The sequence below is a fragment of the Globicephala melas genome, chromosome 19 (genome assembly GCF_963455315.2).
Source record: "Globicephala melas chromosome 19, mGloMel1.2, whole genome shotgun sequence".
Taxonomy (NCBI): domain Eukaryota; kingdom Metazoa; phylum Chordata; class Mammalia; order Artiodactyla; family Delphinidae; genus Globicephala; species Globicephala melas.
In genome coordinates, this window is record NC_083332.1 from 27,425,028 (window position 1) to 27,449,855 (window position 24,828).

At 44.9% G+C, this 24,828-nt stretch overlaps 1 protein-coding gene across 2 annotated transcripts in view; it reads left to right on the forward strand.

Moving 5' to 3' along the window:
* The first annotated feature begins 21,629 nt into the window (after positions 1–21,629).
* Positions 21,630–24,828, forward strand: part of LONP2 (lon peptidase 2, peroxisomal) — a 95,772-nt gene continuing 92,573 nt past the window's right edge. For both annotated transcript variants that reach the window (XM_030833046.2, XM_060288284.2), the window contains exon 1: positions 21,630–21,975. In XM_030833046.2, the coding sequence (XP_030688906.1) occupies positions 21,743–21,975 (233 nt within the window). In that variant the 5' untranslated portion in view covers positions 21,630–21,742. The remainder of the gene's footprint in view (positions 21,976–24,828) is intronic.

Genomic DNA, 24,828 nt, shown 5'->3' on the forward strand with positions numbered 1-24,828 from the left:
TGTCTGTCTCCACTCTCCCACCCTGCCTCAAGCCTTCCTGCCTGGAGAAGGCATGGCGAGCCCACCTGCCACATGCACATGTAGCCTCTTCTGGGTGCCTGGAGAGGTGACACCTGTGTCCATGGGCTTATTGTCTTATAGGCCATCAGCTTCTTCACCAGCGACATACACTGCCTGTTTGAAGGGGTGTACTATGGGCCCCTGGCCTTGCTCACCTGCTTACAGCTGATAGCCTGCAGCATCACCTCCTGCCTCACTCTTGGACCCACAGCGCTCATTGTCGTGCTTTGCTCTGTCCTGAGTTTACCACTGGAGGTAATGTCTTCCTTTGCCACCCATTTGATGTTGGACATTCCCTGGAACTCCTAGGGCTCTGGAATCCAGGGTACTTCTCAGTGGGAATGTTGACTCTTGTTGACTGCTCATTCCACTGCAGGTGAAATTCAGCTTCAATTCCTACCTCAAATGGTTCTCTGGCCACAGTGCTGGCCTCATAAATGGAGGTGAATCACTACTAGGTGAGGTCTACCTCGTAGGTTTCTGTGATGGTTATCTGCTTCACAGACTTTCCTCAGTAGCCATCCTCTGCGTAAGATTTTGGTTCCTTCTTTTCTATCCAGAATGTGCTGATATAATAAAACAGATAACATTTAACATTGCCACAGTATAATGGGGGAAAGGAAGCAAATTTGCTGCCCACGATTCAGCTGAAATAAAGTTGGGCAAAACAGGAAGTGACTCTTGGATTTGTGTGCTCTGAATTATTGAAATGGAGTGTTTTCCTCCCTCAGCTCAGGTATTCTGATCAAAAGGTGATTGTAGTCCTCCTGTACAGCACAGAGAACTATATATTCAATATCCTATGACAAACCATAATGGAAAAGAATATGAAAAAGAATATACATATATATCTATAACTGAGTCACTTTGCTGTGCAGAGAAATTAACACAGCATTGTAAGTCAACTGTACTTCAATAAAATTTTTTTGGAAAAAGGTGATTGTAATTGGTAGAGAGTTTAGGGCTCCCAGAGGCAGAGGAGTCGTATTTCTGTTTAGTTAGTCATGGCTTAGCTTGGGATCCAGAAGAGAACGCCTCCCACCGCCCACCCCAGGATGTGTGAGGCAGGTGCCCAAGGCATGATGGCGTGGAGAGGCTTCCATTGGAACCCTTCAGTAGAGACCCGGAACTGAGAGTCACAATGGGTTCAAACAGTGCAGGATTAGACCCAGGTATTCAGTCCACAACTGGAGTTTACCTTTGGAAGTACTCTTAGTTGCCACACTAATGCCAGGCCACACTTTCCTGCCCTTATAAAAGATGCTCTTGCTGCATCCCGACTGCAGATATTCCTGGCCAGAAAGGTTGTGAAGATACAGAATCGTGCATCTGAGGTCAGCGACCAGCACACCCGCGTGACCAGTGAAGTTCTCACATGCATTAAGTTAATTAAAATGTACACCTGGGGCTTCCCCAGTGGCGCAGTGGTTGAGAGTCCACCTGCTAATGCAGGGGACACGGGTTTGTGCCCAGGTCCAGGAAGATCCCACATGCCGCGGAGCGGCTGGGCCCGTGAGCCATGGCCGCTGAGCCTGCGCGTCCGGAGCCTGCGCTCCGCAACGGGAGAGGCCACCACAGTGAGAGGCCCGTGTACCGCAAAATAAAAAAAAAAACTGTTAGTGTTGAGGGACATAACTTGGTAGAGACACTCTGGAGGGCAATTTAACAGTATCTTTTAAAATTAATGATTGCACAAACCCCATGACCTGCCAGTTTCATTTCTCTGTTGAGAAACATTCTCCTGTGCTGGAGGAAGCACATATACAAGGATGTTCATTGCAGCACTGCTTATCGCAGCAAACCCAGAAACACCCTAAATGTCCATTGTTGGGGAAAGGTTAAAGCGTCCAAGAAGTATTGGATAATATTGATGTAAAAATCTCACCCCAAAATCTATATTCTACATTTTCTATTGGTAAAACCAGGTTGCAGAACACTATGTAAAATGCAGTATCATTTATGGAAAAACACGCACACAAATACAATATGTTTTCTATGGGTAACTTGCATGTGTACCTAAACGTACTTTAAAAAGTTTGGAAGGTGATGGTAATCACCTCCAGGCATAAGGGGGGTGAGGAGGTGTAGGGGGTCATCGATACTATTTTATTTTTTTTCCAAGAAGAATGTATTCAGGTGTTTTCAAAATTAATTTTAATATAAAATTTATGGGAGAGCTTCCCTGGTGGCTTAGTGGTTGAGAGTCCGCCTGCCGATGCAGGGGATGCGGGTTCGTGCCCTAGTCTGGGAAGATCCCACATGCCGCGGAGCAGTTGGGCCTGTGAGCCATGGCCGCTGAGCCTGTGCGCCTGGAGCCTGTGCTCCGCAATGGGAGAGGCCACATTAGTGAGAGGCGCGCGTACCGCAAAAAAAAAAAAAAAAAAAAAATTTATGGGGGCAGCTCTCTAGAAATCCTCATATGAGCAACTACTTCCATCTCCAGTTCCAAATGGGTCATGTTGTTTTCTGCTTCTGTGAAGATGTTTGGGGAAATTGGGCCTCACATACAGTAGGGACCTAGAACAGAGGCAAACAGAAAAGGAGCCAGGGTTGGCCTCGGTGCAGAAAGTCTCCTCAGCGAGACAAGTGAGGGCACTTGTTCAGAGCCTGGAATTTGCAGCCAGGCTCTGCTGCTTACCAATCATATGACTTATACAAGTTTCATACCCTTTCCTGGCCTCAGTTTCCACCTCTGTGACAATGCGAACAATAAAGGAAACTACCGCATAAGAGGGTCGTCAGAGGACCAACCCAGCTAAGTAAAGCCCCTGGGACAATGGCTCAGAGGAAGTTAGCAGTTTCTGTGATGACTCTGCTGAGATGAACAGGGAGAAGGGCTGCTGTGAGTCCTTTAACTCCAGTCAAGTGCAGGAGGACAGGGCAGCCTCCTGCTTAAGCCCTAACAGAAATTAAGGATACCATTTAACACATGAATCACCGGCTCCCTTCCACATACTTTACATGTAAATACTAACTCATTTTATCCTATGAGACAACAATTCTATAAGACTGGCCCTATTATTATCCCACAGCTCCAGAGCGGCTGAACAAGTTGCCTAAGATCACAGAACTAATAAAATGGTGAAGAATAACAATAATGATGATTACAATAAATATCTTACATTTGTAAGCATTTGAATTAGAAAAATCATCTACTTGGTGGCAATGGTTAATACAGCACACATTATTTTGGACATTGTCCTGTGTAATTTGGATTCTGGGCTTTTCCAGGGATAGAGTAGTGAATCTGAAATGGTTCGTGCCTTTGAAGGGGGCTCATTTGAGTGGAACAGCCAGATGTGTGCTTGGTGGGGAGTGGGGGCAGAGGGTGGGATCTAGAGACACTATCATGAAGGAGAGGATGTCTCAGCTGGGCCTTGAAGGATGAACAGAACTTTAAAAGGGCAGGGGCAGTGATGTGAGCAAAGCTGCCAGGGGATGGACATGTCTGGTCTATCTAGGGACTGTAGGTTTAGCCCCACCAGGCTGGGAGGGTGGAAGCCAACCTAGGACTAGAGGAGGGGACACAGAAGGAGATGAGGCTGCAAAGTTGCTGATGCCAGATCACAAAGGAGTTTGGCTTGAGGGTAAAGAGCCAAAGCAGTCCTGAGTTTTCCAAAAATTAAAATGTGTGTTTCAATATAAAAGTAATCCATGCTCCTCAAGGAAATTGGTAAGCAGAAGAAAAATAGGGAAAGTAAAATTAAATATAGAAAATTCCAATATCCCCCCCATGAGTCTGGGCCACAGTTGGTCATATCTTTCTTCAATCTCTGCCATTGTTTGTCTGTGTTATGCTGTAAGGGAGCCCCAGACAATAACAATAACCAGGCCTGTAAGTATTCCTCCTCTGCAGATAAGAAAATTAATACTAAGAGGGTTTATCTCTGCTCGCTTTTCCCTAGATTTCCCTGAGCTACCAAGTCCTCCCATACCTTCTTCCCCAGGTTGTCTTTAGGGGATATGCTTTATGTTGTGCCTCTACTCAGGATTTGTGCCTTTTGGTTCACTGCTGTATCCCCAGGGCCTAGAACAGGGCCTGGCCCAGAGTAGGCCTCAGGAACTATTTGTTGAATGGATGGATAAATCCTCTCTAAGGTTCTGAATACAACTGGCATCCCCCTGGTTGTTGTTGAACTGCTCTTACGACCCCAGAGGCAATTGTTGATGGTTATCAACATTCACCCTGGGAATGATTTCCTTTCTCTTTCTTCCTTCTCTCCTAACTCCCTCTTCTCCCTCCCTTGGCCTCCAGGAAAGTGATGTCTCCAGGAGAAGGAGGAAATTACCAACTCACCTCCACATGCAGCCTCATCACTTACCTCTCCCATGGTGATGTGTGTTAAAGACTTCAATTGTATCAGCTTCTCAAAGGCAAAGGGGAAGACAGCTGTACGAAACCTGTTGCCAGTGTGCTGGTTGATGACCCAGCATAAGCACATGCTCAGAGACTTCAGACACTCGGTGAGAAAAAGGGGAAAGCAAAGCCCTACTCCATAGGGAATGTTCCCCAACCATTCTTCAGTATATTCCAGGATCTTTGGTATAACCAGCATCTGAAAGGAAAAAGGAGTTTGGATCATTCAGACTTCCCAAGCCTGCTTTCAGGCAACACCATCCCAATATGCACCATGTGTGAGGTCCTCAAGTCAAGGGAGGGGGCTTATTGAACGGTCACAACTAACTCAGTCCTAATCCTGCACTCCAGAAGGTTGCAGTCCAGTCAGAGTAGGCTTAGGAGTTCAACTGACCCAGATCAGAATCCCAGCCCCACCACCTCATAGCTGGTCCTAAAACCAAGCAGGATCCTGTGGGACTCCTGGACACAGAAGCCTTTCTGTGTCCCCCGTTTCTTGTTTGTAGGAAATAGGCTTCAGCCTCCATGACCTTCCCTGAGTTCCAAAGGGCGAGTTCAAACAGTTGCTAATGAGGGAAGGGAGGGGATGTGGAGACAAGGGAGGAACAGCCAAGAAACAATAGTGCAGCCTTGGGGCAGGGTCCTTGTTCTGCCTCAAGGGATACACACAACAATATCTTTGAGCTCTTCTGCAGAACTAAAACCCCCAATAAATGGAAGATGTTAGCTACTTGATGAAGCATTCTTCATTCCAGAGAGAAGGTCACAGTTTGACAACCTTGAGAACCACAGGAGCTCATCAGGATACCACCTGAGGCCAGATTAAAGGAATGCAGGCCCTGCACATACCCTGATCCTTGTCAGCAACCTCGCCCTTGAACCATTGCTATAAAACTCCTCACCAAATCCCCCCCAAAAGGGACACCCAGTTTTGAGGGCATTAGCCCACTGTGTCCCCCTTTGCCTTGCAAAGCAATAAAGCTCTTCTTTTCTACTTCTCCCAAAATTCTGTCTCCGAGATTCAATTTGGCACTGGTGCACGGAGGCAGTTTCAGCATCAGTCCCGACAGGAAACAGAGGACAAAAACAAATGGGGTAATTCAGGAGTTAATAACAAGACTATTTACAAAGGTGTGGGCAGAACTGAGGAAATTCAACAGGGATGGAGAAGCACCCTGGAGCTAGCAACAGCAGGGAACTAAGGGGAGGAGACAGGGTGAGGTTACTGAAACCCAGAAGGAGAAGGTCATACAGAAAGGCCCCCTCATTTTCGGATCTGGTCACCAACGTCCAGTGACAGGAAGGGAGGCAGTCAGAGCAATAAATATCTTGCCCTCACTTTCTCCTTCCCTCCAGCCTCCCGTTAGAATTTCCCACTGGTCCAATCCAACCAGAAGCCAGAAGCAGGGGGACCCCATTGATGTGATCCATAAAGGTGCAGAGGGCGGTGCAGAGAAAGGTGGAGAGTGGATCTGGAAGGACAAATGGAGAATATGCAGCACACTAACTGTCACCCAAGTCACTTATCTCTGTGTCAGCTGTTGCTTCCTCCTAACTTACCTCCATCCTTCCCTGAGCTGATAACAGCGCCTCAGTTTTCTTCTGGGGAGACTCTCGCCTGCCCCAATGCACGCAGTCTAGGCTGGATTGTCAGTCAAAATGCTCCACTGCTGGCCAACAGGTGAGCACGTGACCCCAGCTGGGACAGCCAGACTCACTGTCTGCAGTGAGAATCTTGGGCTGAGGAGCTGATAGGAAATAGTGAGCCCATTCATCCCAACCATGGTACATGGAGGAGACCTACATGCCCAGAGCTGCTCAGCCATTTCTCAAAGCAGCTCGTGTATACTGAGCTGGGCCGAGTTCTAAGTGTTTTATATGCTTAACTCATTTAATGTCATCCTATGAGGCAGGTAATTTCGGGCTCTCCATTTCACATGTGAGGGTTTCTATGAGGACTACGGCTGAGAGTGTCATGGGGTTCACGAGGAAACCAAGGCACAGAGGAGGTAAACAAATTGCCCAAAGTCACCCAGAAATTAAGTGGCAGAACTAAGGTTAGAACCCAAGCAGTGGCTGCAGAATTCACACTTCTAACTACTACTAGCTCCACTGTCCCCAGAAAGTTTTCATTTTCTGAGCAGCAGCTGAGAGACAAAGACATCCCCAATTCTTGGCATGGATTTCAACATGCTAACCTCCAAGGCCTGGAGTCCCAAAACCTCCCCAAGCCTGCCAATTACTGGCCCCAGAACACTCGCGGCAGAGAAGCAGCAGTCCTGGAATCGCAGCATCACTCGAAGCATTGAAGCTTTGTCAATTCCATGCCTTGAGACTTCTTCTTCCCAAAGGAGACGAAGCCTTGAAAAGAGGAAAATTGAGGCAAATGAAATCTCTTTGTATGTGTCACCCAATTGTCCTAGTTCTTGCTAGTCTAGGGTCTTGGGCACAGAAATAATCAAACATAACACAAATAGAGAGAACAATATAGGGTATCTCCCCAGATATGCATTCCCCAGCTTTAAGAATTATCAACATTTGACATTTTTATTTCATCTCTCCTCCCCTCCACTTTTTTCTTTTTCTGCTAGAATATTTCAAGCAAATCCAAGAGATATCATTTCATCTATACATGCTTCAGTGTGTATCTCTTCCAGATAAAGCTTTAAAAAACCTCATAGTAACCATAATAACAATAGTTATGAATTAATAACTATTCATTATTAGTAACTATTAATTAATAGTTGTATATTAATAACATAGTAAGAATAATTCCTTAATGGCATTTAATCCAACTTTCTCTAATTATTTCAAAAATATGTTCTTACAGTTGGTTTGCCTAAATCAAGATCCAAATAGGGTCCACTCATCGCAGTTAAAAGACAAATCTGATAGGCCTCTTGCATCTCACTTTAATCTGTAACAGTTACCCTTCCTCTGCATTTTCTGCCATTTACTTGTCAAAGAAACCGAGTTATTTATCCTGTAGAGTTTTCCACATTCTGGATTTGACTGATTGCATCCCTGTGGGTCTGTCTAACATAAATTTCTATTCCCTGTATTTCCTATTAAACTGCTAGTTAGATCTAGAGGCTTAATAAAATTCAGAATTCAAGTCAGCTGGCAAAAATACTTAATAGGTGATGTAGTGTATGTCCTTTTGCATCACATCAGAAGACGTACAACGTCTGCTGTCCCACTTTTAGTTATGTTAAGCTTGATCAGTGAGTTAAGGTGTGTCAGCCTGATTCATTCATTGCCCAGTTCCCCATCACTGATGATCGTTGCCTACATCCACTTCCACTTCCAACAGGACTGGCAAAATGGTGATTTGTCTAATTCTGTCATTCCTTTTCTATTTAGTAGCTCGAATTTTTTCTGTAAAAAGTAACTTTCCCTCATCAACTATTTTGTTACCCTGAAATACAGTAGGTTGAGGAAACCGCCTAAGGCTTTGAATAATGTCACTCTTCCATTTTATATGCAAATTAAGATTAATAAAACCCAGAACTCTGACCTCCAAAAAGTGCCCTCATTTATTTCAAAGTCCCCAAAAGGGTGCCCCAGTGTTGGATCATCCAACCAAAACTGTATCCTTATTTTGACATCCCAAGCTAATGATGCCTGGGAGGTTTGTGCTACACCAGCCAAACAGAAACACCAAAAACATTTCGTTTGGGTTTCAAAACATTTCATTTTTTTCCAGAAAAGCATCAAAGAACTTATCGTGAAAAAAATTAAAATTATGTTGACTTTCTTACACTTCTTTTCTATTTTGAATTATATTTGAGGCCGAAACAGGGGACTGGACAATAGTCATTGTGATATTCAAGGCTTCCAGCATCTTAATCTGGCCCTTGGATGCCTCCCATGCATCTGCAATGCAATCTGTCAGCTGCAGGCACCGTGCTGGCATCGGCCCTTGGACTTCCTGGCTCCTGCGCCCCTATGTCCGGTTCCACTGTCTGGAAAGCGGTCACCACTGCCCATGATGAGAACATCAAGGACTACGCCAAGGGACTCCAGATGCTCCCGGAAGGTGCTACTCCTTAGACTGTGAGAGCACGGTGGACAGAACAGCCTCCCTTGTTTGGCCACCCTTTGCTGCCAGGGCCTGGCAGCAGCACTGTTTTTGCATGTTCTCAAACAGCTCTGTCAGCATCTGGGTCTCATGCTCTGCCCAGAATCTCACCAAGTCTCTCATGGCAAGCAGTTCTAGCCCTTTCTACTCTTTACCCTCCAGCCATGCCTACTCATGCCTAGCCTAAAACCAGAAGGGAACCAATACCATGAAAATCTTTCTGTCCTACTTTCTCTCACCTGCAATCAAAACTCCAGGCCTCTTCTTTCTTCCTGAGTAATGAAAACTACACCATCCCATGTCCACCTATGTGGACCAGATAACTTGAACAGCCTGGGCCCTAGCTCAGCAAAGCAAAAATGTCCCCCCGGACACCTGTCTGTGTTGGAGACTTCTATTACTTGTAGATGATATTACTCAGGACAGACCGTGGAGCCACATCTCCTCATTCCAGCCCTAACCCCACACATAACACAATCCACAGAGACAACAAGCTCTAGAGTTGTTTCTATTGATACTTTGACTAAACAAATCCAAGTTTTCCGTAGCCTGCCCACAGCTCTCCTAGCAACTCTATCAATTTCTGGCCATGATTATTAGACTTAGATTCAAGAGACTTGGTTTCAAATTTCACCTCCTCCATTCATTAGCTATGTGATTCAGGGAACATCATTTCATTTCTCTTCATCCTGGTTCTTCACTTGTAAGTTGGGGAAAATAATATCTGCCCTGTTTATTTCATAACCCTATTGTGATGGTCAAAGAAGACAATGGATGGGGAAATGCTCTGTAATTGTAGAACAATAAAAATGTGAAGAATTATGAGGGTCCTAAGGATGAAGGTGATGGTGGTGCTAATGGTGATGCTGCCGAGAGTGGTGGCAGTGATGATGGTGACAGTTTGTCAGCATGTCCTTATAGAATCCAAAGCCCTTTTGAAGGATTAGGGAAGACACACCCCAGAACACCACCTGTTAAATGGAGAACATATAGAAAGAAACCCCTCTAAAAGTGTGAATGCATGGATAATTACCTTTCCAAAGAAACATCCAAAAAATGGAGTGATTGCAAAAGTGTTGGCAGTCAGGCCTTGTGAGTTATAGAATTCAAAAGGCAGCATCAGTGAACAGGAAGTGAAGGGAAGTATATCAGGAGATCTTGGGCTTCCCCGGTGGTGCAGTGGTTGAGAGTCCGCCTGCCAATGCAGGGGACACGGGTTCGTGCCCCAGTCTGGGAGGATCCCACATGCCACGGAGCAGCTGGGCCCGTGAGCCATGGCCACTGAGCCTGCGCGTCGGGAGCCTGTGCTCCGCAACGGGAGAGGCCACAACAGCGAGAGGCCCGCATACCGCAAAAAAAAAAAACAAACAAAACAGGAGCTCTTGTCCTCACAATGGTTAGGGAAGAACAAGCAAGCTAACATTTAACTGATTGCCTGTTATGCATCTGGCATTTTCCTACGTGCTTTACACTGAATCTATTACCTCTTGATTCTTACAACAATCCTATGAAGGACCATGAGTTTAATTTTTTATAATTTACTATTTTATATATAAAAACACAGGACCCTGAGAGGGTAAGTAACTCATCTGACATCATAGCTGGTAAAAGGTGAGATTCCGACCAGTATCTGACATTATCCAAAAGGTGCTCCCTGGAAACTTTTCTTTTTTTTTTCCCCGAGTAAGTCTGAGAAGCAATGGGTCAAAGTTTAACCAGTTTCTGTATTCTCAGTGTCTTCACTACACTGATTTTCTTTATAAATCTCTGAGACCTGGAGACAGCATGCAACAGTTCACAAGCTCCCTGACCACTGAATGCTCTTTTCAGGGAGGCTCTGAGGGGACCACCATTTCCTGGAACACATTTGGAAAATGCCATCTACACCTGGGGTATCTCATAAGCAGCTAGAGGTAGTAACAGGAGTACAGGACATTTCAAATCACTCATTTTCCCCCATATGATCTTCCTATCACCTTGTAAGGTGGGTGGTACCGGAAATTTAATCCCACAACTAGTTAGTGGTGGCTCGAGGATTAAGAACCTGGGCCACTCACCAAAATTTAATCATCAGTGACACAGATAAATGCTTGATCCACAAAAAAAAGGCAAAAGGGACAAGAAGCAGTAATTTCTAACTTCTCAGAGCCCTGGGCCCCCAGGCAAACCTGATAAAAGATGCGAATTCTTGTTCCAAAAAAAGAGCTCTAGCCCATACATATAAAATATGTAAATTATTTCTTAACTCCAGATTAAGAACCTCCAGACTAGAGTGAGGCCTCATGCTACAAAGGAAGAACTGATATATTTTGGCTGTCTGAGGATGGACCACCCCTAAACACACACGTTTAAGCAACTCTGGTCACCATCCACCAAGACGTGTCTTTAACCAACCCCACTGGCTTAACCAACGTGACTTTACCTTTGGGCATTTGGGGCTGAGGCATCGTGTACTGTCATCATGTACTGACAGCTGGTGTTCTCATCTAAGCGTTTCCGTAAACCTTGGATCATGACTGGGCTGAACCATGACAGCGTTAGGTAAGAGAACAGGCCAGCATCATCCAGGGGCTTGGGCGCAGGAAACCTAGCAGAGAAGTCACAGGCAATGTGGTCACACTAGGATGTAGGCGCCAGAGGTAGACAATTAAGTCAAGGGCAAGATTTGGAAGGGATGAGTGGTAACTATGTAAAAACCACAGTGTGGTCATTTGGATATACAAAAAAGGATTTTTTTTCATGACTATTATTTGTGATAGTTAAAAACTAGAAACAACAAAACACCCATCGATAGAGGAATGATTTAAAAAGAAAGAAAACCGGTATGGTACATCTTGTACCGTAGCGTAGAAAACAATGCAGAAGGGCCTAAAAATAGAGATGATCTACATGTAGAACATGGAAAGAGCTCTAAGAATATTAAGCAAGAAAAAAAAGCCACTTGCAGATGAAGAAATTTATTTAGTATGTTTTTACTTATATAAAAAAGGAAAAAATAAGTGAAGGCAGACAAAACAATATATATATATCTATTTTACATACAATATATGTCAAATTGTATGACAATTTAAATCAAATCATTAATAGTGTTTGAAGTAGGGATTAGAATTGGCAAAGAAACAGGAAAAGAGATTCTCATTGTTTTAAGTTTTCTGTTTTACTTATATAACTTCCACAAAAACAATAAAAATGAAGAAAAGTAAATAAGAATGATAAGGTCGTAATCTCTGGGAATGATTCACAAATACAGAAATAATGATTGGATTAGGGTGTTGAGATCGTGCGCAATTTCTACTTTTTTTTTTTTTTTTTTGGCTGCACCTTGTGGCATGTGGGATCTAGTTCCCTGAGCAGGGATCCAACCCAAACCCCCTGCATTGGAAGTGTGGAGTCTTAACCGCTGGACCACCAGCGAAGTGCCAATTTCTACTTCTTTTTTCAAAATTGCCTTTAATGCTAAATAATTTAATATGAAGAAAATTCAATATTTTAAAAAACATTTGGGGAGAAAGACATGAAGCCAAAAATGCAAAACTCGTGGGATGTTCTTTGTTTTTGGCTATGGCCTCTTTTCTCCATGTTCTGGCCTTTTACATCCTCCCAGCCCGTCAGTAGCCATGGTTGTACATTCTGGGCAATGCTGGCCATGCCTTTGCCAGAGATGCTGGAGAGAGAAGGACTGATGGGAAGATGAGACATTGCAGCAGATGTATAGGGCCATCTGTGATCACAAGAATAGGGCCAGAACTGATGAGCTGGCGCCGATATTCCAAAGGCCCAGCAGAAACACTGTCACTCCAAGATAAGGCTGCCCAGGTAAACTCAAGCACCAAGGTTCTTCGTGCTGGTGGAGATAAGATGCATTCGGTGGGTAACAACCTAGGTAGTATTGATAGAAGCTCAGATTTAAAAAATAGGAATACCAGTGCAGTTTGTTTGACAGCTAAAATGGGGGAGGGAAGAGGGATCTGTAAATATGAAACAGGCTCCTGGTGATGAAACGCTGAGGAATCAGACTAGAAGTGTCATGGTCCTGTCAATATATGATGCATAAATGAACGTGTGCGTGAATCTGTGGGGGGCCCTGAAACCATGGGTGTATAAATCAGAAAGTCATTTGGTGATGGTTACTTTAAACTATGGTTTGTTAGAGAAGGCTCCATGAATTTCTTAAACTCAAGTTTAAGGGTAACATCATAGGGCATGTTACCCTTAAACGGCCCTTTCAATGGCTGCCCATTTCTCTCAGAATGAAGACGAATGTACTTAATGTGGCCTGTGGGGTACACATGGTCCCCCAGAGCCTGCCCTCTGCCTACAGCTCCATCTCGTGCCACACCCACTATCACACAGGACTCTCTAGAGACACTGGCCTCCTTCTCAATTCCTGGACACATACATCACTGTGTTCCTTCCACCGCAAGGCTGGGCCTTTGCACGTGCTGTTCCCTCTGCCCAGGTCATCCTTCCCTCACTCTTGCCTAGTAAATTCTTGTTCATCCTCCAGGTCTCAGCTTCAGTATCACTTGGAACCCATCACATTGTCGCTGTTCCCTTGTCTCTCATGCCCCATATTTCTTCACAGCACCTTCCTCAAGCAGCTGTAATCACGTGTTTATCTTCGAGCCTATGAGCTTACTGTCATTCTTCCCAACATGAGGTTGGTGACGGGCAAGGATCCTGTCTGTCTCGCTCACTGTTATCACCCCACCGTCTGGCACAGTGCCTGGCATGTGTAGGTGCTCAAGGAATCCTTGTTGACTGAATGAATGAATGAAGGTGCTGGCTGTGCTTCCCTGATGTGCCTCAGGCTTCATAGGAGGTGTTTGGCTGTGGTGCGTGACAGGACGGTGTTGGGACATGATTATGTAGCCTTTGGGAGGGGTCCAGGTGTGAGGCTCTGAGGATCACTGCCCTGGAGGGTACCAACCCTCAGTCCCCCTTCAGGACTCACTTTGGCTTCGGACGGAAGGGAATCATGGTTCTCCAGGCAGCATCGTACTTCCCCATCTCTGGTGCCTCAGGCTCCCTCACGTGCTGGCTCCAGGGGCTGTCTTCAAGAGAGAAAGTTTTCTTGGGAAAGAAAAAACAAAAGGCCATCAGTTTCAGACTTCACAAATACTGTCCTGAGGGAGTGAGGGACCAGCCACCCAAGGAGGGTGGATCTTTCCACATCCAGCCTTCTAGAGAACGGCTGCCAGAGTCAGATAGAGAAAGACAAATACTGTATAATCTCACTTATATGTAAAATAAAAAAACATCTACCCAACCAACAGCGAAACAAAAAGCCTGAATGCTGGGTGCCAGAGCTGGGGGGTGGGGCGGGGAGGATAGGCAAAATGGGTGAAGGTGGTCAAAAGTACAAACATCCAGTTATAAGTCATGGGGATGTGATGCACAGCGTGGTGACTATAGTTAATAACACTGCATTGCACATTCGAAAGCTGCTAAGAGAGTAGATCTTAAAATTCCTCACAAGAAAAAAAATATTTGAACTATGTGTGGTGATGGATACTGTGGTGACCCTTTCATAATATATACAAACAGCAAATCATTACGTTGTACCTCTGAAACTAATATGATGTTTTATGCCAATTATATCTCAATAAAAATAAATAAAAGAAAGGTTGCCAGGCAGGGAATGAGCAATGGGCTGAGAGTCAGAACAACCAGGTCCCAGCTCTGGTTCTGCTCCACGTCAGCTGGGTGACTCTGAGGGGGTGTCACTCCACCTCCTGGGCTTTTATCTGTCGATAAACACTCTAGACAAGAAGAAAGGGTGCTATTTTTAGTCATCCACAGAATGCAAGACCAAGTCACCCTCTGAGGGTAAACTACTAAAAAGTAATCAAGAAGTAAAAAAGTTAATCTGAAGACATTACATGTTACCCTTTTGACAAAGTGGGAAACAACTAAAATGAAAAAGATATATCATTTCTAGGACTTCATATAGAATAAATAACACTCTCTTGAAAGCACAGCAAGGGATCTATGGGAAGAGATTCAGAATAGTGGTTACTTCAGGCAGGGAGAGTTGGGAAATGGGATGGGTGGAAGACCAGTAGCTGGATGTGATTGTTAGGGTAGGAGCTGGTGAGTTGGTGATGAGTTTATTGGTACTTATTATATTATTATAGGTAAATACATAGATAAATAGGTGTGTGATAGAGAGACAGACAGAGATAGAGAGGGATAGTGGCAGACAGATGTATGAGCCATGAATGTGTATCATGACCAAAGATTATGATTCATCTAATTGTGGAAGCCAGCGTTCCATTAAAAAAAAATCAAAGTTGAATAAATATAGGACAAAATTCTTTGACCTAGTTTATGACCATTGAGAATATCCTGTCAACTCAGTTTCCTGGTGTTTTGATGCAAAGGAGATCTACTTACATAGCTTAAGTCCTGAAACCATGTCATCATCTATATCCAAGCCGAGATTCACAAGGTCACCAGAAGACCTGGCGACCCAGTATATCTTCCTTCTGGTCATTTTCAGATGTCCTGCCAATTCTTTGTTTCCCAGAATCAGAGAATCTGAAAAGGCAACAGGTAGGAGCAGATTAGATAGAGCCCTAAGCAGCCAGGAGAGGGGGGCTATCACCCAGCAGCGAGTATACTGGGGGCTGTTGTCACAGCACCTGCTCTTCCTTCGGCTGGGAATGGGCTTGGGTCCCTCTCTTTAAACATCTACTTGGGTCTCAGCCCAAGATCACCTAGGGAAACCTCAAACCACCCATTCCCAACCCACATCCTTGGGCCAGGTCAATCTTCTTAATATATTCAAGGCCTGCTCCTAAAACCATGCTTCTTCTTTTATCCCAGTTTGTAATTGTCCATTTAGGTGAATCACTGATTTTTTAGAGTTCATTTCCTGCACTAAACAGAGATCCTCACGAGGGCAGAGACATGTCCACTTTGCTCACTATTAAATCTCTGGGGCCTAGGGATCTCCTAGGAGGAGAGCATGCGCTCAATAAATAAGTGGTGAATGGATGAATAAATAAATGAAAGAAATGTGATTTTGCCATTCTCTGACTTGGTTTTCACAGACTCAAGGGAGTGGATCTGGGCACAATTTAGGAATTTTAAATAACTAAAAAATATATTAATTTGCTTTTCATTTTGCCTTTGTGAATATCTGATTCACTCCCAGAACATCCATGTGCCTGGGGCAGGAGCGGGGTGGTAATTAGTAATATTTCTGAAGGAATAGAAAGAGAAAGAAAATGTACAACAGGGCTGGCATCATGGGGTATGATGGGTGTCTCACAGGGCCCCGTACTCAGAAGGGCTCCAGGCTTGGTTTAATGCTCTGTCCGTCACCATCATGAAATTCTTCATAATTTGAACAAGGAGTCCCACAATTTCATTTTGTACTGGGTCCTGCAAATTATGTAGTCAGTCCTGGTGTTCAGATACAGCTTTTGACATTCAAGTATTGGATTCTGCTTCAAGTAAACAGACCTAAAGACTAGCCTATTCTCTTGGAAGAAGATTCTCTAAATTCCTTTATTCCATTCCTTCCCATCTCACTTCCTTTTAGCAAATCACACCCAAATCTCGTGAACTCAGTTTCCGGAATTCTCCTATAGAGCCTACAAGATAGACTCCTGGGCTTCCCTGGTGGCGCAGTGGTTGAGAGTCCGCCTCCCGATGCAGGGGACACGGGTTCATGCCCCGGTCTGGGAAGATCCCACATGCCGCGGAGCGGCTGGGCCTGTGAGCCATGGCCGCTGAGCCTGCGCGTCCGGAGCCTGTGCTCCGCTACCGGAGAGGCCACAACAGTGAAAGGCCTGCGTACCGCAAAAAAAAAAAAAAAAAAAAAGATAGACTCCCCAGCCATGGCACCAGGCCATAAGGTATACAGTTGGCCCTCCGTACCCACACGTTCCGCTATCAGGATTCAACAAACTGACGATAGATAACATTCGGAAAAAACAACCCCCAAAAACCAGAATGTTCCAAAAAGGTAAACTTCAACTGGCACAGGAAACTATTTACATAGCATTACATTTACAGCTATTTACATAGTATTTACATTTTATTAGGTATTATAAGTAATCTAGAGATGACTTAAAGTATATGGAAGGATGTTCTTAGATTATATGCAAATACTACACCATTTTATATAAGGGACTACAGCATCCTTGGATCTTTGTATACACAGCGGGCCTGGAACCAATTCCCCCTCTGAACTGAGGGGCAACTGTACAACTGTGATGGTAGCAGTGGACCTTTCAGGGGTGATGGAAAATTAAAAAGAAAAGGAGGGATGTCAGGGAAGAGAGGCTGTCACATATTTCTTGTTTAAGACTGTGGGAAGAGTCCAGTTTCTGGCTGCTATGAACCAGCCTAGGACACAGACACATTAAAGCGAAATTGGCATGATTCAATGGAAGGAGGCCCTGGGGTAGGACCATGGTGTACTGGTGTGCAGTTTATTCACTACACAAAGGTTCTCAGTGGAGGTAATGGGGAGGGGGAGGGGAGGCAGCAAATTCTAGATTGCTAGTCATGCACCCTGGCAAGGGGCTGTGTCCTCGGTCTCAGTAGTGTGCTGGTAAACGTGTGTATTGGTAACTAACCTGTGGTTCCAATTGGTGTAGTTCCAACATAATTGTTACTTGACATTTTGGTTTGTGTTAATGAGTCTCTTTGCTGAAGAGTTTTCAAATACTGAAAGAATATTTTCTCGTTTTTTGTGCTCTTCACAATGTAATGGCTACAAGCACCACACACTTGTTAATCTGCATTATTAACACGTCCTGAATTTATTTCTTAAGTCTAGACAATCAATAAAATAATAAAACAAGCCCAGATTTGTAGTCTTTGCTGATTTTTGTGGTGTCAATATTCCCATCCTGGATGATTTCAAGCTACCAACATGTTGGGAAGAGAGGCGCATCACGAAATCACTGTACGGTTATCTCCAGGATACAAGTACGGTAGATGTAAATAACCTCAAAAGTATGAATAGTAAAATGTAGTGAAATAATTAGGAAATGACAGATTTTTGAGTATTACCTTTGCCTTTGATATTATTAATTGTAAGTCTATATAATTTAATTTTAATGTTTGTGTTTAACAACTGGGTTCTCAAAATTCCTGAAAATTTGACAGTTTGTTCTTATGAACTAGCATCTTAAAATGGTAAGCCTAAACATTTATGTTCTGCTAATTAACCAGCAAGTAGTGGCTCATGAGGAAGACCTGATTCTTAGAGAACAAATACAGAAATTAGATTTTTCCTCACCTTTCAGTTATAGTATGATTTGCCAACTGGTTTATTTATACACACCTGCAAAGAGATACAATGAGAGTTTTAAAGACATGAGTCCTTGTAGAAATACAGAAGTCATCCAGGAAACTAGCAACAGGGAAAAGTAAAGCAAATGAAAATGAAGGGAATGCAAATGTGTGTATTGGATATGCTTGCAGAACACAAATTGCTCATCTCAACATAACTGGAACTCAGCCACATATTGGCTTGAGCTGCCTTCCATGTCTATGAGGCCCACTTCCGCTTCCTTGAATGGCTGGGGGAATTCCGTCCAGAGTTTTCTTTGGCATCCTAGAAAAGTTCCCTTCCTCAAGAAGATAGAGCTGATGTTTCTTCATTCTAATTAGGGGCAAGCTCATCACTGTGGTCAGGCCGGGGGCCAGGACAGGACTGGGAGTAAACCAGAGAGGAAACAGATGCTTCCAGCCCTGTGCTCCCTGATCCCCAGGGGACCAAAGTCATGATTAGTTTAGACACGGGCCATTGGCATATGGGGAAACAGCCTGTGTACAGGAGGGGGGCCCTTGGAGAGAGGTAACTTTTTTGGAGGAGCTGATTTATTTCCTCATTGTTCTTACCACTTTCCCAGCAGGGTCTAGTGTCCAAGGCCAGAAGGGGCACCAGAGGGTAGGGGAGGTGCCCATGGCGAGGGGCAGAGGGCTGGAGAGCCAGGCCTGAAGAAGCTGAGATGATTAGACGGATCCCTTGCCTTCCCTGGGTAGCTGGGTAGCTATCCAGGGGCTGGTTCTCAGAGCTCCTGGAGCCCCTCGCTGGCCGTGGCCGTCTTGTTGACTGCTGAATCCCTACAGCCCAGAGCCTGGTCTTCTCTGTTCTAGAAACTGGGAAGCTCCTTCCCATCTTGGTCTTTGTCTGAGTCCTAACCTCTGCTGAGAACACTGTCCTCCGAACTCCCTGCAGAGCCTGGCCTTTCTTGTCATGGAGGTTTCAGCTCAAACACCACTTCTGCAGGGTCACCTTCCCAGACCTCCCTCCCTCATCTTGTCCTCCTGTCTCTAGCACCTTCTACAGATTTTCCTATTAGATTTCCTTTACTTATCACTTCCTGAAATTGTCATTTCTTTGGGGGCTTACTTATTTTCTGCCTACCTCACTAGACTGTAAGCCCTTTGACACCAGGGGCCTTGTCTGTCTGTTTCACTTATGCATCCGTGAATCTAGATTACTGCCTAGCACATAGCAGATGCAGAATAAGTATTTGGTGCATCAATGAAGGAAGTAGATGTAGGGCTGGTTAAAGTAGGAACCAGGAGAGCCACACGGTTGCTTAAGAGCTCACACTTAGATTCTTGATGCTTTCCCAAGTGGGCTGGCACCCCATCACAGAGATAGACTGATGGGATAGAAAGAAGGTGTTCATAAAGCAAGCAACTTAAACGTGGACCCGGTCCCATACCACACCTTCTACGGTGCAGAAGGAATTCGTATTTAAAAATAAATCCAGCTATTATTATGTGACTAGACACTCACATTGCTTGTTGTTGTTGGGGAGAGTGTATGTTAAAAGCATTAAACATGATCAAAAAATATACCACAAGGTTTATAAGATGGTTTTTGAAGTTCTTCAAAAAATGGGGCCTTTCCCCCTTGTCCTTGGGGAGGTCTTGGTGAAAAGGTAAGCTCTTGGGGAGCTGGGCCATGCATTTTTTAATCTTATATTTTTTACCCCTAGAGTCTATCAGGGGGTGAGGTACTCAGCCCCATCCAGAGAGGTGATCCAGAGCTTGTTGATTGGATCTAGGATCTCCTGCTACCAGCCCAACTGCTCTCTAGGCCCTAGCGGCTAGGGCCCTGGTCTAGGGAACATCCTTGATGACTGTTTCTCCTTCACTCGTCATGTCCAATCCATCAGCGTGCTCTGTTGAAGCTACATTCAAACATGGCTTGAATCCACTGCTTCTAGTCTGAGCCTCATCACCTCTTGCCTGGACAATCTCAGCTACCTCCTAACTGGCCTCCCCGTGTCTGACCTTAAAACCTTGCATTCCATTCTCCACACAGCAGCCAATATGACCTTTTGAAAACATAAGCCTGAAAAATTATTCCACAACCTGAAACTGCCTATGGCTTGCATAGGGTTTAGAGTAAGACCCAAACTCCTTAGCAGACTCCTTACCCCAACTCTTCACTCCTTATAAGGTCCCCTATAGCCTCCCCTCCCTCTTCTCTCCTGCTTCCCTCAGCAGGCCCCACCTCAGCAAATTCCAGGAGCAGTCTCCTCAAACATCCTAAATTCATTCCAGCCACAAAGTCTTTGCAATCATTGCTGCTTCTGCCCGAAATAGCACCCGCCTTGGCACCCACCCCACGGCCTCTGCATGGCTGCAGTATGGGGCTCAGCTCTTCAGTGAGGTCTGCTCTGACCATGTAAAGGGCGTATCGCCATCTAAAAGGATTTTCCTTGCTTATTTTCTGCTTCTCCCCCTAGAATGTTAGCTCCATGAAAGCAGGAACCTTGTCTGCTGTGTTCACTGATGTATCCCCAGCACCTAAAGTAATATCCAGTACATAGTAGGCGTACAAAAAATGGTTGTTTAGAGAATGAATAAAAGGTGGGATCACGTCAGAGAAAGAGCATTAGGCCAGAGACTCCGAGTTCCTGAATTTCTGTCTCCAGCACAGCAGCTAGGACACCTGCCTTCTCCTTTCCCTTACCTGCTGCACTGTATCAGACTCAGCTGTCTATGGGTCTGTCCCTCTGGCCAAGAGGTGCTTGAGGGTAGGACCTTGCCTTCTGTTCCGCTCTCTACCCTCCACAATCAGACCAGGGCCTTGCACTCAGCAGGCCCTCAACAAATGCATGTTGTCTTGACTAGACTTTCAATTCCCTCCTGGATTCTGACAGCATTGCTGGACTTCATATTTGGGGAAAAAATTCCATCTGCAAACTACAGCCAAACCCAAGTCAAATTCCAATGTGAAGGAGCTCCCAAGGGCCAAATCTGAAAAAATTCAAGCAATGATATACATGATAATATTGCATGATAGCCCATAAAAAACGGAATACCCACAAGTCCATACTAACATAAAAAGTAAATTATTCAATTATTGGGAAGCGAGATGGGGCAGCTTTTTCTTACAGATTTCAATTAATAAATGTAGACTTAACTCCCTACACATACTTACTACTTATAATGAGAAAAATAGTACCTTAAAGTGGAGAAACCTAGCAGATACTATTATACCTTCACCAAGGAATCACTGTCAAAATCATCATTGGTAAGACATTTCACCATCATGTATCACTAAGGCACATCACTTCTGTGGTCTTCCTGACAAAAATGTATAATGTTGATCTTGAGAGAACATCAGATAAACCCAAATTGAGGGACATTCTACAAATTAAGGGATCAATACGTTTTAAAAGTTGCAAAGCTTTGAAGAAAAAAAGAAAAGAAAGATTGAGGAGACAGCACAACTAAATGAAAAGTGGGATCGTGGACCAGAAAAAAGGACATTTGTGAGAAAACGCAAAATTTGTGGAAGTCTAAAGATTAGATAACAGGAGTGTTAGTTGCCTGGTTTTTAATAGTTGAAGGATGATTGTGTAAGATGATTACAGGGGAAGCTGGGTGACAGGTACATGAAAACTCCCTACTATATTTTTGTACATCTAAAATCAATTCGAATAGAAAGGTGCAAACATTTCAAGTGGACACAATTTACATGGGATCATCCTTGGGCATACAGCTCTGCTCTGTGGGAGCCTCTGCAGAAAGCGGAGTAGCGGGGCCGGGAGGCAGGGGTCGCCCCGGCGGGTGGAGTGCGCATCTCTTCGCGTGTGTACGGCGCGGGGCGGCGGCCGAGCCCGGGGGCCGGCGGGAGCGCGGAGCCGGAAGCGGCGGCGCGCAGGGGTGTGAGGGTTGGTAGTTGCCTTGTAGGCCGCGCGAAGCCGGCTGTCGGGCTCCCGGGGACTCTCCCGGCGCGGAGGGCCGTCGCCATGTCATCCCTGAGCCCCATCCAGATCCCCAGCCGCCTCCCGCTTCTGCTCACGCACGAGGGCGTGCTGCTGCCGGGCTCCACCATGCGCACCAGCGTGGACTCGGCCCGCAACCTGCAGCTGGTGCGGAGCCGCCTGCTCAAGGGCACGTCGCTGCAGAGCACCATCCTGGGCGTCATCCCCAACACTCCCGACCCGGCCAGCGACGCGCAGGACCTGCCGCCGCTGCACAGGTAGGCTGGGCGGCTCAGCGGCAGCGGCGGCGGCGCGGCCTCCTCCCGAGACCCGGCCCGGCCTCGGGGCGTGGGGCTCGGGGGGCCCCGCGGCGGTGTTCCGCCTCTTCAGACGACTCACGCGCCAGACGGGGGTGACAGAGGAATGCCTCGTGACCGTTAAATGAGATGACTCACGGAGTCGTGAAAGCTGCACGATTAGCTGCTCAGCATCTGATGGGAATTTCCTTTCCCGCCCCCCGGGTCTTCAGACTCCTAGGCCGGTGCTCTTAACCTTCCAGGCCCCCCTCTTTCTTTTCCTTTCTCTCTTGCCTTCCCCCACTCCTGTCTTCCTTCTTTAACTTCTTTCCCACCTCTTTTGTCCTCTTAACGGAGATACTTTGCTGCTTCACGTTTTCTCTTTTCCCGTCCCATCCTAAATTGCACCATTTCCTTATTAATTTGGGGGTGCCTGTCTAACACACTCCCTGCCTCCCCCGCCCCCTGCCTTCTCTCTTCCCCTCACTGCTTCTGTTTTCCTTCCTAAAGGGCCTTCCCTGTTCACATTGTCCCTTTTCTCCCTTTCTAGAACTTTCCTATCTTCTCATGTCTTCTCATATCGTAACGTTTCTTAGGCCCCAAGCTTACCACTGGATTCCCCTACACCGTGGCCCTAGTTGTGTGACTTTGGGTGACAGATTGAACCTGTGCTTATTTCTCTCTTCAGCTGTAATTTGGAAACTAGCAGCATCCGTCTTTTACGTGTGTTATGAAGATGAAGTGAAATCACATGTGTGGTTTGTTTTGCGCCAGGCTGGATAAATGGTTGCACTGACCAGTACTGTAGCCACTAGCTACAGAGCACTTGAAATGTGGCTTGTCCAAATTGAGATGGTAGTATTAGAGTGACCAGTTGTCCCGGTTTGCCAGGGACTGTCCTGGTTTCAGCCCTGAAAGTCCTATATCCCAGGAAAACCCTTAGTTCCAGACAAACCAGGGTGGTTGGTCACCCTAAATGTGCTATAAGTGTACACTACACACTAGATTTTGAAAATTTAGTATGAAAAATGTGTTGTTGATAAATTTTATATAGATTAAATGTTGGAATTAAGTAAAATATTAGCATTTCACTTGTCTTATTTTCTAATGTGGCTACTAAAATTACATATGTGGTTCACGTTATATTTCTACCAGACAGCACTGGTACGCAGCATGCTCTCAACAAATGCCATTATCTTCAAGCCTCCCAAGCCCCTGCCTCCTTTCCTTAACTCTTCTTGAGGTATTTTCAACTTAGAGCTCCTCCCTCGTTCACCTACAGTTATCCTTTTTTAAAATAAGGTGTAGCCTGACTCTCAGTGGTTTTGGGGAGAGTTAGGAATGTCTTATTTTTGTCCAAAATCTTGTGATTATACACTCTCCTTTTAAAGGAGAGTCCATAGCTTTGTTAAAATTCTCAAAGGAGATTTGGTTCTCCTCCCCTCCTCTTACAGAACAAAACAAAACCAAAAAAACCATAGCAGTCCATTGTTGGTCCACATTGCAAAAGCCTCGCTTTTCTCAAGCATGGAAAACATTTTGGTTTCCATCTGATATACTTTGCTTCTTGCTTGAGTGGAATTGGGTACTTTTCGAGTTTCAGTAAACTCTGACAAATTGTGTTGGATTTTGGTTTCCCTACATATGACCCCACTCCTTTAGCCTTTGTTTATTTCTCCCCTAATTTTTTGCTTCCTGTGCCCAGGTACTTAGTTGCCTGTTGAGGCAAGAGTGCTCAAGATAAGCTGTTTTGTTTTAGTTCTGCTGATTACCCATGGGTACACTGTGAATTTCGAAAGTAGATTAGTCATGTTTCAGGTTTGAGTGACTATTTGTTGGTATGATTCTGGCAAGATTTTGGAGGGTTTTTAATTTCTTTTATGTAAATTCCTCCAAAACAACTAAACTCTTCTGCTTGGAAGTAATCACTAATATCAGATGATGGGTAATCTGGTCCTTGCTGTTCATATTGCTGCCTTTGTTTTAAATGAATAGCAGTGTTAAAATTTAATCATTTAAGTTAGAAAACATACATAGAAAATTCTTCATAGAACTTCAGCATTATGAGGACCCAGCAGACCATCTCGTTATCCTAGAAATATTATTTGCTACTTGAAAAGTCTGTAGAAAGTTTGCATTGCATTCCTTAGTATTAGGTTCCAATGTCTTTTTTCTCTAATATCACCTTTAAATGCTCTTACTTTAAAAAGTTAAAAGAGCTTTTTTTAAAGTAACCATTTTATTTTATTTTGGCCCACACCCCCTTGCAGTGGAAGCGGGGAGTCTTAACCACTGGACCACCAGGGAAGTCCCTAAAAGAGCTTTAATAGTACAAGTACTGCGTTATCTATAATGTTATTTCTGTTGCGATACGCAAATCTGTCCTTTCCCAGTTACCTGCTTTTCCAGGTGGTAGTAGGACATCAGAGGGACGGTGAGGGCTCTCTTCCTGTCCCTAGTTTCCTTTAGACCATCCAGGTGACAATGCCTCAGTCTTCAGGGAGCAGCAGAAGTAATTTGTTCCCCTGGGTTCCTTGTCATACAAAGTGGCAGGGCCAGGTGTTGACTTACCTGAACCAATTCCTTTACCGTTTTGAACAGCACAGTCCCTATCTGCACGTCAGTGTGCAGGCATGTCGCCTAACACAGGAAGAGCTTTGGATAATATCCCCACAGTCTAGAATTTGGTTCCCATGCCACCTCAGACCACCCTGCTTCACTGAACTGTCTTTTTAGTGGCTCCTCAGTGACCCATTGTTTTCTTAGTGCAAATGGATAATTAGCATTCCTTATGCACTGTCCTTTCATGCATTTCAAGATTGCCCTGCAGTCTTC